Source organism: Haliaeetus albicilla, chromosome 7, assembly GCF_947461875.1.
Source record: "Haliaeetus albicilla chromosome 7, bHalAlb1.1, whole genome shotgun sequence".
Taxonomy (NCBI): Eukaryota; Metazoa; Chordata; class Aves; order Accipitriformes; family Accipitridae; genus Haliaeetus; species Haliaeetus albicilla.
In genome coordinates, this window is record NC_091489.1 from 717,499 (window position 1) to 727,620 (window position 10,122).

Sequence of the window (10,122 nt, forward strand, 5' to 3'; positions counted from 1 at the left end):
GCTGGGTAAGTGGGGGGTGTCGTTAACGGGTTGTGTTGTACCAGCATAAGCCTCGGCGCTGGCCTCCCACGGTCCTGGGGTGCCGTGGCAGTGGGCAGGTGGGGGGAACGGCGGGCGCTCCTCGCCCTTGCGGGTTTAGGACCGGTTCCCGTCTAGCCCGGGGGTGCGGAGGCCCTGGTCCAGCCCTGCCCGTTGGCCCGGCGCTCTCCGGCCACCGCTTCGCCCCACGGCGGCCCGGCCCGGGCACGCCGCGCTCCTCCGGGTCGGGCGGAGCGGCGGGCCGCTGCGGGACCGGGCCTGGCACCGCCCACTGCTCCCGCGGCGCCCCGCCTCCTCGGGGCGTGGCTTCGAGGCGAGGCCCGGGGCCAATGGGAGCCCGCCTCTCTTCGCTCGCCCCGATTGGCGGGGAGCGGGCGGCGCGCCGGAAGTGCGTCAGCGCCGCCGGTCGGGAGCGGAGCGGGGCGAGCGGAGGCGAAGGATGAGCAAAGGCCGTGACGGCCCCGCGGCGGGCGGTGAGTGAGTGAGCGAGCGGGGGCCGGGCGGCTGCCGCCCTCCCGTCGCGGTCCCGGGCGGCCGCGGTGACTGGCCGGCTGTCCCGCAGGAGGGGCCGCCGCCGCCATCCTGCTGCGGTACCTGCGGGAGCAGAACCGGCCGTACAGCGCCCAGGACGCCTTCGGGAACCTGCAGCGGGAGCATGGGCTGGGCAAGGCGGTGAGCGGGGCCGGGCCGGGGCCGGGGCCGGGCGAGGCGGGGCCCGGCCCGGCTGACGGCGATCGTCCTGCAGGCCGTGGTGAAGGCGCTGGAGCAGCTGGCGCAGCAGGGCCGCGTCCGTGAGAAGGCCTACGGGAAGCAGAAGATCTACTTCGCAGACCAGGTGAGCCCCGGCCCCGGGCGCCGCCCCTGCCGGCGCCCGCCGCCGCCGCCGCTGACCCGCCGCCGCCGCTGACCCGCCGCCTCCGTCCTCGCCGCAGGAGCAGCTCCCGGCCGCCAGCGAGTCGGAGCTCCGCGGCCTGGACGGGGAGATCGCCGCGCTCTCCACCAAGGTGCAGGCGCTACAGCAGAGCTGCCGGCAGATGGAGGCGGGTGAGCACACCCTGCCTGCCCGGCCAGCCCCCCCCCCCGCGGCACCGGGATCGGCTGCGCTGGCTGAGACCCCGCGGGCATGGGCGGCTGTGCCTGGGCTGTCAGTCCCACCGGTGATCGGTGCCTTTTTTCCAGAGCTGAAGGACCTGAACAGCTCCATGACAACGCCTGAGATGGCCGGAGAGATCAAGGAGCTGAGGAAGGACTGCGCGAGTTACGCAGAGAAGCTGGAGAGGATTAAGTCTGCCGCCAACCACGTGACTCCAGAAGAAAAAGAGAAGGTAAAGAGCTGCCAGGGCCTGAGCCAAGCACCAGCAGCAGAGCTCAGGCTGGGGCTGGGCCAATTGTACCAGACCCTTCACCGTCTTACCTGGTCCCCGGTCCGACTGATACCAGTACAGGGGGTTGCGTGGGACCTGGGCTGCTCCGCAGAGCCTCTGCGTGAGCCTCAGCTGTGTGCGTGATGGTGACGACTCTCGGGGCATCTTTAGGAAACAGCCTGAGCTGCCTCTTCCTTGCAAACCTTTGCTTTGGGCAGTCATCTGCCACTTGGTCAATTCATCTTTTCTTGTCTCAGGTGATGCGTTTTGCAGAGAGGTTCACGTCCCCGCAGGGGCTTCATGAGCCACTTGTGCTGTTAAATAACCCTCTGTCTCCCAGCCTTGGGCTTATGGCAGCTTCGTGGGATGGCTGCTCGTTCTCACTTTTGTCTTGCTGTTCACAGGTCTGTAGCGAGCAGAAGCTGTACTGCAAGGAGTGGCGGAGGAGGAAGCGAATGGTAATGGTCATGCCATCAAGCAGGGCAGGTGGGCAGTGCTGGGGAGGTGGCAGTGACAGTCCTGCAGTGGCACTGGCACCCTGCCGGGGACATGGGGTCTGCTGGGCAGCTCGGGGAGCAGCCCCTGTTTGAGTGGAGCGGCTTCCCACCGCTGCAGAGCCAAGTGAGGAGACCTTGGGCGATGGCTGTAGCTGTGGAGCAGGGAGTGCTGTGCCGGCTGCGCTCAGTGCTGCCCCCGGGGCCATGTGGGTTTGGGGAAGGCTCGTGGGTACCAAGAAGATCCCCTGGGAAAAGGCTGTGTTGCTGCAGCACCTAAATACATGAGTCCCTGTAGAGCTCTGTCTGTCCTCGGGAAACAAACCAGAATCTTCTCACATTAGAGGTGGCTGCCCCCATGCTGTCACCTGAGCTGCGCTGGCTTGTGACGTGCCTACGGGGGACAGTCCCCAAGAGCTGTGGCCAGGGCTGCCTGGCACTGGCATCTCGGCACAGCCCTCACAGTGCCCCTGTCTTGCCAGGCGACTGAGCTGCTGGAGGCCATCCTGGAGGGGTACCCCAAAAGCAAGAAGCAATTCTTTGTAAGTACTGAGGCCGGGTTGGCCCTGTGGCCCCAGGGTGGTAGTGGCGGCTCTGCCTACACTGCCAGGCTAGGGCAGCTGCCCTGCTGAGACGCTCTGCGCCTGTACAGGAGGAGGTTGGGATAGAGACGGACGAGGACCATAACGTCACGCTGCCGGCAGCTGTGTGAGGCACTGCAGGAGCCTTTGCCCCAGGAAGAAGGAGCTGATGCTGAAATGCAGCTGTTGGGTTTTTTTTTCCTCTTTTTGCAGGGGTTGGGCTGGTCCTGCATATTTATGTGTGTTTGTTTTAAAATGCTTTGCAGCTGGAAGGGTGGCTGCAGGGATTGACTCAGCACTGGGCCCTCTCACTGTCTCATGTGCAGAGGGAATGTTATTTCTTCCTGCGCTTTGGTGCAGCGAGCTGTCGTGGGGAAGGTGTAAGTATACTGTTGTAGAGTCCCTGGTGTTCCAGTAAGAAAAGGAAGAGAGTGCCTCAGGAAGGCGAATGATCTAGTGACTGTTAGGGCTGCAGAGCTCTATGTGTATTTCAGCCACTTCCCACAGCGTGACTGAGTGGTGCAGGAGAAAACAGCCCATTAAACACCAGGCTTTTGGTTCAGCTGTGCTTTGCTGTGGTGCTTTTCTGTTCAAAGGGTGTCAGGGCAGGGCTTGGGCTCTCGGTCACAGCAGCCCTGAGGGGTGGGGAAGGCAAGAGCCAGGAGCAAGTAACCTGAGCCATGACAGCTGGGCCGGGCTTCCATAAACTACCTCTCTGTCTCTGACTGGTTCTAGGGGAAGGGTCCAGGAACTTGGCAACAGAAATAAAAGCAGAAAAATCATTAAACCATTCAGCAAAATTTATTTAATTACTTTTCACAATAGAAAAATATGTCGCTTTCACATGTGAGGTCTGTAAAACTCCATGTCCTCCTCCCAAGGCAGCTTCTGGCAGAAAATCTCCAGGGGTTCAGTCTGTGCCCCTTGTTCAGCCGCAGAGCCCTAACCCTAACCTGCTCACCCATGAGAGGATTTTTTTCATCACAAAGCAATATCTTCCAGACCGGACACAGCTGACCCTGTGCATGCTTTATCAGTGATGTGCATCACTGCAGGGTTTGACTCTGAGGCTTCCATTGCATTGCCTTGGAAAGGACACCCAAAGGCAGGGTTTGAAGAATAATTCTATATAGAAATCATACCCCCGAGTGGGTTCTCCACTACTAAATGAAGTGGAGCAGTAGCTTTAAACATTCTCATGCTGCAGCATTCAAACCACATAACCTGGCGCCAAGTGCTACCTCATCAACAGTGGAAAAACAGTGTAAAAATAAATATCCACTACCCTGGAGCAGGAGCACGAACATGATTACAGAGAACAAATCCTGCTGCCAGCATCACCGCGCAGGAAGACCCTGATACAATCGCTCTGTGCGGTGAACAACCATCACTTGGGCAACGGCTACACCGTGCCATAATGTATTTGTGTTGGCCAGAGCCATGAACCATACTGACAGCAGCAGCATGTGACAGGTTAAAAAGTATTCCAGAGAGCATCTGTCTGCAAAGCTGACACTGATAATATTTCAGGATGATTTCAGTGATTTATAAAAACAAAAAAATAAAATCAAATCAAGGCTGGTTATGTATATATGTGCGTATATAAAAGTTCTAAGGAGGAGCAGCATGAGCTTGTGGCAGTGCTGTCCTACAGCTGCTGAACTGCTTTCCTGTTCAGTACGGCCACATCAAAACCCAAAGACATGAAGCCACACACGTTTCAGCACTCGCTCAGGAAAAGCCGGCACAGAAAGCTCACTCCCATCTCCCTTTCAGGGGAACTACAGCTACAGCAGAAGAGGTCAGGTTTTAGCAAGTCCCCATCCCGTGCTGCCAGCTCTGCACCAGGGAGGTTGTGGCTGTGCCGAGTAAGGGTCTCCCTGGTGGTGAGGGGCCCATCCTTCAGCCAGCTCTGCCAGCTTCCCCAAAGCATCTACACAACTTAACTTAAAAACCCTGCCCTGTAAGAGCTGGTTCAGAGAGAGGTACAAGAAAGCCCGCAGTTACGGGAGAAGCCTATTCATAGTCTGTTTTTACAGAAACCAACAGCTTTTAGCATCCGTTCTTGTTTCATTCCCCCTTCCCCAGGATCAGAAGGGGTTGTGTCAGAGGCCTGAGGTTACGGAGCAGATCTGCTTCACAGTGGAGAGTCAGTGACACAGGCAAACCCCACTGTGCCTGCCTGAGCTAAAGACTCTCTGGCACCTTAAAAGACCTCTACTCAGTACACGCTTTTTTTCCTCTCTTTGCTAAGTCCCTACAAATATTTGGTAAGATCGACTGTCACAGTACCTGTGGAGCAGAGGTGTCTGCACAGCCTCGTTTTGGTTTTGTAGTTAATACAATAAATAATTCAGAGAAGCTTTAAGAACAGCCATGAGGGAGATGGCCCAGCCCTTCCTGGCACCCATCACCCAGGCCCCCGGGCAGGAGGTGCCCCGTCCCCGCGGGTGTAGTAGGCGGCGGCAGCCCCGGCGCTGCTGGCACTGCGAGGGGAAGGCTCAGTAGAGCTGACTCTTCAGTTGGTGCAGGACCCCGATCACAATGTCCCGCAGCGCCTGGGGCAGAGAGGAGACACGGTCAGTTGTTCCAGTGTGGGAATGGCCCGTCCCCAGTGAGCAACACCCATGAGAGGCTTGGGCATGTGCCGTGGCCCTGGGGCTGGCACACATGGTGCCCAGCACCACAACACCTGTATGGGAAACGCTCACACCTCTGTTCCTGGGCCGCAGGATCTCAGGCAGCTGCAGTAGGGCAGGGACCCAGCCCTGCCTCAGTGCCTGCTTCCCTCAGTGGTTTCTTAATTACCAGAAAACCTTTAAGTGTCCTGAAGGAGTGATGGGGAACCAGCAGGACTCTCCTGAACCCTGTTTCACCCTGGCCAGCTTTCAGCACCAAACCAGTCCAGCAGCTGGAGTGGGACGTGCTGGAGCTTGGGCCCCAACTCCTGTCCCCCCCACACTCCCACCCTGCCCCAGCCCAGCACCGGTCACATGCTGCACTTTCGGAAGCCCCAGGAGAGGGGACAGCCACACCCAGTCCTGCACTGGGCGCAGATGTGCGCAATGGGCTCTGCCGCATTTCACTCTGCCATCTCAACAGCCCACCTGCGGCTGCCGGGCTCACCTGGGGTTTGCAGTGCTCCTCAATCCAGCTGAAGACGCATGCTGAGAGCTCCTGAAAACTCGTTACTGAGATGGAGGCATTAAAGGACTGGAACAAGGAATCCATAAGGCCTTGGAAAACATTGAACTTCACCTCATCAGAGACCTGGTCCTTCCCCTCGTTTGGGTTGTCCTGATGAGCTTTCACAATCTGCTCGTAGTTCCTGAAACAAACCAAGCGCCCCGTGTTCAGCCGCAGAGTGAGGCCTCCCACACCTCGCTTCTGCTCAGCTGCGGGGGCAGAGCTCACTGCCTGTCACTGGCCACAGAGAACTGCTGCAGGGGTGGGGAGGACCAAGAGTTTGTGGAAGATCCTGCAAGTAAAGAAACACTGGGGAGCTGCAGCCGCTCCTGACACTGGGAGCAGATTAATTTTCTGACTCAGATCCACCTTCACACTAAACTCCACCAACTGACTTGAGACAGACCCACACTAACGAGCCGCTGGAGGAGAAACAATGACAGCAGGCAGGGACAGGTTTGGTACTCCAGATGCCAGGCTGCCTGTGAAGCACTGAGTGCATCCACGGAGCCTTGCAAGGACAGGGGAAAACAGCAGGAAGAAGGCGGCAGCACCCCGACAGCTCTTCCCTTACACTTTCATGATCTTCAAGGCCATTACGTCTTTCCTGAGGGTAGAAACTTCCTCCTCTTGCTTCTTCTTTTCCTTATGCAGGAACTGGATGTAGTCAATGGCTGAGCATGAAAACACACAGTGAGGATTTGAGAGCAGACACAAGACCCCGAGATCCCCACAGAAGGTGCCTAAGCCTGGGCAGCATCAGCTCCCAGCTGCCCCGATTCTCCTTGGGGAGGTGGACAGCACCTGGCGTCCCCCAGAGCATCTTCATACCAGAAGGTCCCAAAGTGCTGAACTTCCATGCTGCATGGCTCTAGCGACGCATTTTGGGGGTTGACAGCACCCCCTTCCCTCTCCCCACCCTCAAGACTGTCCAGGTTTTGGCTAGAATAGAGTTAATTTTCTTTCTAGTAGCTGGTACAGTGCTATGTTCTGGATTCAGTATGAGAAGAATGTTGATAACACACTTATGTTTTCAGTTGTTGCTAAGTAATATAAACTTTAAGTCAAGGATTTTTCAGCTTCTCGTGCCCAGCCAGCAAGAAGGCTGGAGGGGCACAAGAAGTTGGGAGGGGACACAGCCAGGGCAGCTGACCCAAACTGGCCAAAGGGATATTCCATACCATGTGATGTCATGCCCGGTATATAAAGTGGGGTGAGCTGGCCTGGGGGGGATCACCGCTCGGGAACTAACTGGGCATCGGTCTGCGAGTGGTGAGCAATTGCATTGTGCATCACTTGTTTTGTATATTCCAATCCTTTATTAGTATTGCTATTTTATTATTGGTATTATTATCATTATTACTTTCTCCCTTTCTGTTCTATTAAACTGTCCTCATCTCAACTCACAAATTTTACTTTTTTTTTTCTCCCGGTTCTCTCCCCCGTCCCACTGGGTGGGAGTGGAGTGAGTGAGCAGCTGCGTGGTGCTTAGTTACTGGCTGGGGTTAAACCACAACAAAGACTCACTTTTCTGGAGGACGATGGCCTTGCTGAGCTTCTGGGAGCCTATGGAGAAATCCTGCTGCTCACAGGTAGGAACAATGGCCTGCAAGTCATCATAGCCTTTCTGTGGGGAAGCAGAGCCATGGCACATGTATTTGGAGTTCAGCAGTGTGAGACTGGTTGTTTCAAAATGTGTCAAATCCCAGCTCCCACCAAGCAGCCAGCCAGAGCCAAGGTGGCTCCCAGCACACTTGTGTCTGGGGAGGGTAGGTCCAGCAGCAAAACAAAGGGGAAGGTGCTGAAAACAGCAGGTGCAGGGCCCCGGGAACCAGAAAGTCGCTGTGCTCTGACAGCACACACAGCCTCTCAGGTTACCTTGATGGCGTCTCGCCTCTTCCGCTCCGCCTGGGTGTGCGCCCGCCTGCGCCGGTCCTTGTACGACTCCTTGTAGGTCTCCTGGTGATAATCGCTGTCCTCATCATCTGCGTGGAGAGAGCTCGCATGAGAGTGAAGACGCCTGACTGGTGAGCTCCCAAATCACGGGGGGCAGAGGCGCAAGGAGGGGGTGACAGCCGAGGTACCAGGTGGGCCTTACGGGCTGCTGCCAGGCCCAGGACTACCTGGTGCCCCTAGGGCAGCACTCAGCTCCAGCAGGTCGGGCCAAGAACAAACACAATAAGAGGCCCTGACAAGCCCTTCCCTTTCCTCGCAGAGCTGGGCGGGCAGAAGACGCCTGCAGCTCCCTCAAGAAGGCGTCAAAACCTGACCAACTGCCCACCCCAAACGCTGCCAGAAACCACAATGCCCCGACGCTGTTCCCCACCACCTTCCCCCCCCACCTCAGGGTGGGAATCCTGCCCAGCCAGCCAGAGGGGCAGCCGCGCTCACACCCTCAGGACAGGGGCGAGAGCTGCGAGCCCTGCTACGTGCTGGGCACCACAGTGAGCAGAAAGACCCACGGTCACAGAGAACAAACCCCACAGGCCCACCTGTATTGGGGACAGAAGAGGCACTAGTGGAGCCGATACTGTTGGCTCGTGACACTATGCTTCCTTTCCTCGAGTTTTCCATAAAGAGCGCTGGAAGAAGAGGGTTCACGGAGTAAGCGACAAACCCGGGGTGCGTGACCAGGCCCAGAGGGATGGGGTGGACGGCAGGCAGCCACTGTCGCCGTCGTGCTCACGACAAGCAGCTGCTGCGACCGGAGGCAGGGGTCGGGGGGGCCGTTGGGCACCTACCTGAGTCCAGGCCATTGTCGCTGCAGGCAGCGTCCACCTTGCGCGGGGCCGGCGGCGGAGCCACGGCGGGCCGAAGGAGAGACGTCAGCTGGGTTGGGGCAGCAAACCGCGGCCCCCCCGCCCCCGGCCCGGGCCCCGGCTCCGCCCGGAGTCCCGGTCGCCCCGGTCGCCCAAGCGGTACCCCCCCACACCCCTAGAGCTCCGGTCCCCGCGCGCTCGGTAACCTTTGGCCTTTGCCCTTCGCCTTGACCCTGCCTCTCGTGCTCTATCCCGACCCTCTACCCTCGACCCGGCGCTCACCCCGCCCGCGGCCTCGGCTCCACCGCCCCCGGCGCCCCGGCCCAGCGCCCCCGCCCGCAGCCCCGCACTCGAAGCGCCCTCAGGTGCCCCCAGCCGGCCGGCCCGGTCCCCCGCCCGCAGCCCGGGGCGGAGCCCGACGAACGGACCCACCTTCCCCCACGAGTCCTCGGCCGCGGCGCCGGGCGGCTCCGCCATCTTCCGCCCGCCCCGGTCATGTGACCGCCGCGGGGGCCGCCGGGAAAAGCAGTCCGCACCGCACCGCCGGGCCGCCAGGGGGCGCCCGCGCCGGCACCCCCGGGGCAGGCGAGAGCGGCGCGGCCCGCGGCGCCGCCGCCGGCCGCGCCCCGGGCCCGGTCGATGGCCGGCGGTTTCGTAACCGCCCTGACGTCAGGGTGACGCAGGAGCGCCGGGCCTGGGTCAGAGTCCACCGCCCGCGCGGGGGGTCCCCGTCCGGCGAACCGGGGGTCCCGGCGTTTTGCCTCGGGCCGGGCAGAAGGCCCCGGGGGGCTGCCGGTGGGGAAGGGCCGGCGTCTCCGGTGAGGAGGCGGAACGGCAGCCGGTGGTGCCTGCAGCCCCGCCTGCCCCGGCGGACCCCGTGCAGGGGGAGGCACTCGCCCGGAAGTCCAGCAAGCAGGCGTGCGTCCGTCCGTCCGGGCCACCACAACAGCTCCAGGTGCCTGAAGCGGCGGCAGCAGCAGCAGCAGTCCCGGCTGCCGGCCTGCGGCACCGAGACGGCGCTGGGGCGGCGTGACCCGTGTCCGCAGGCCGGGATGGTCCCAGCACCGTGTCCCCCCCAGGCCCCCACCTCACGGAGCTGTTGGGGTCTCCAGCTCCCTCAGTGCAGCCTGACGCCGCCCACCCCAGCAGGACCCGCAGCACCCCAGTCCTGCCTTGCCAACCCGGATCCACTGGGAGTCCAGGAAGACCTGGGAGACGTAGTGCTCCAGGAGGAGCGGGAAGCCGACCTCGAGCTCTGCCCGCAGCACCTGCCCGTGGTGGGGGAGCACGTCCAACCGGCTGCACCAGGGCACGAATTGCCAGTACTCCCCCACATCAGCCACCAGCCCGTAGATCTGCTCCGCCGAGTACCTGGGCCGGAGGCACTGGTCAGGGCAGGGGTCAGGGCTGGAGGCTGCATGGAAGACTTGCCCCAGGACCCACCACTCCCGGTGCCTGCCAGGATTAGGAATGGCTGCACTGGCTGCACCAGTGGGGAATGGGGATGCTGACACACCTGGAGGGCCCAGGGGATCAGAGAGATGGCTCTGCCGCCTGCAGCGCCCCAAGCAGCGCCTGGCCGTAGCTCGTCTCTGCCCCACTGGTACCGAGGTGGGATGGTCTCATGCTCCCAGTGACATCACAGGGTAGCACCAGCAGCAGGACTGGCCATCCCCACCCTGCCCAACTGGACCGACTC

The 10,122-nt window shown here is 60.6% G+C and overlaps 2 protein-coding genes across 2 annotated transcripts; one reads left to right on the top strand and one right to left on the bottom strand.

Annotated features, from left to right (window-relative positions):
* Positions 1-383: 383 nt before the first annotated feature.
* On the top strand, positions 384-3,040 carry PSMC3IP (PSMC3 interacting protein). The gene is made up of 8 exons (XM_069786280.1): positions 384-512; positions 602-711; positions 785-874; positions 972-1,083; positions 1,219-1,364; positions 1,808-1,861; positions 2,380-2,439; positions 2,550-3,040. The coding sequence occupies exons 1-8, from the start codon at positions 479-481 to the stop codon at positions 2,607-2,609; spliced, it is 666 nt and encodes a 221-aa protein (XP_069642381.1). The 5' UTR covers positions 384-478; the 3' UTR covers positions 2,610-3,040.
* Positions 3,041-3,260: 220 nt separating this feature from the next.
* MLX (MAX dimerization protein MLX) lies at positions 3,261-8,956 on the bottom strand. Its single transcript, XM_069786279.1, has 8 exons — positions 8,856-8,956; positions 8,406-8,442; positions 8,157-8,246; positions 7,543-7,649; positions 7,192-7,291; positions 6,239-6,338; positions 5,605-5,806; positions 3,261-5,036 (listed from the first exon to the last, which is right to left on the bottom strand). Exons 1-8 carry the CDS (start codon positions 8,898-8,900, stop codon positions 4,980-4,982), a joined length of 738 nt encoding a protein of 245 aa, XP_069642380.1. The 5' UTR covers positions 8,901-8,956; the 3' UTR covers positions 3,261-4,979.
* Positions 8,957-10,122: the final 1,166 nt, after the last annotated feature.

What these genes read in the sequence shown, in the direction of transcription:
- PSMC3IP (XM_069786280.1), top strand. Translation starts at nt 479, where the DNA reads ATGAGCAAAGGCCGTGACGGCCCCGCGGCGGGCG. An exon ending in CTCCAGAAGAAAAAGAGAAG is followed by an intron (nt 1,365 to 1,807) that starts GTAAAGAGCTGC and finishes TGCTGTTCACAG; the next exon opens with GTCTGTAGCGAGCAGAAGCT. An exon ending in AAAGCAAGAAGCAATTCTTT is followed by an intron (nt 2,440 to 2,549) that starts GTAAGTACTGAG and finishes GCGCCTGTACAG; the next exon opens with GAGGAGGTTGGGATAGAGAC.
- MLX (XM_069786279.1), bottom strand. Translation starts at nt 8,900, where the DNA reads ATGGCGGAGCCGCCCGGCGCCGCGGCCGAGGACTCGTGGGGGAAG. An exon ending in CTCTTCTGTCCCCAATACAG is followed by an intron (nt 7,650 to 8,156) that starts GTGGGCCTGTGG and finishes CTCTCCACGCAG; the next exon opens with ATGATGAGGACAGCGATTAT. An exon ending in AGAGGCGAGACGCCATCAAG is followed by an intron (nt 7,292 to 7,542) that starts GTAACCTGAGAG and finishes GCTTCCCCACAG; the next exon opens with AAAGGCTATGATGACTTGCA.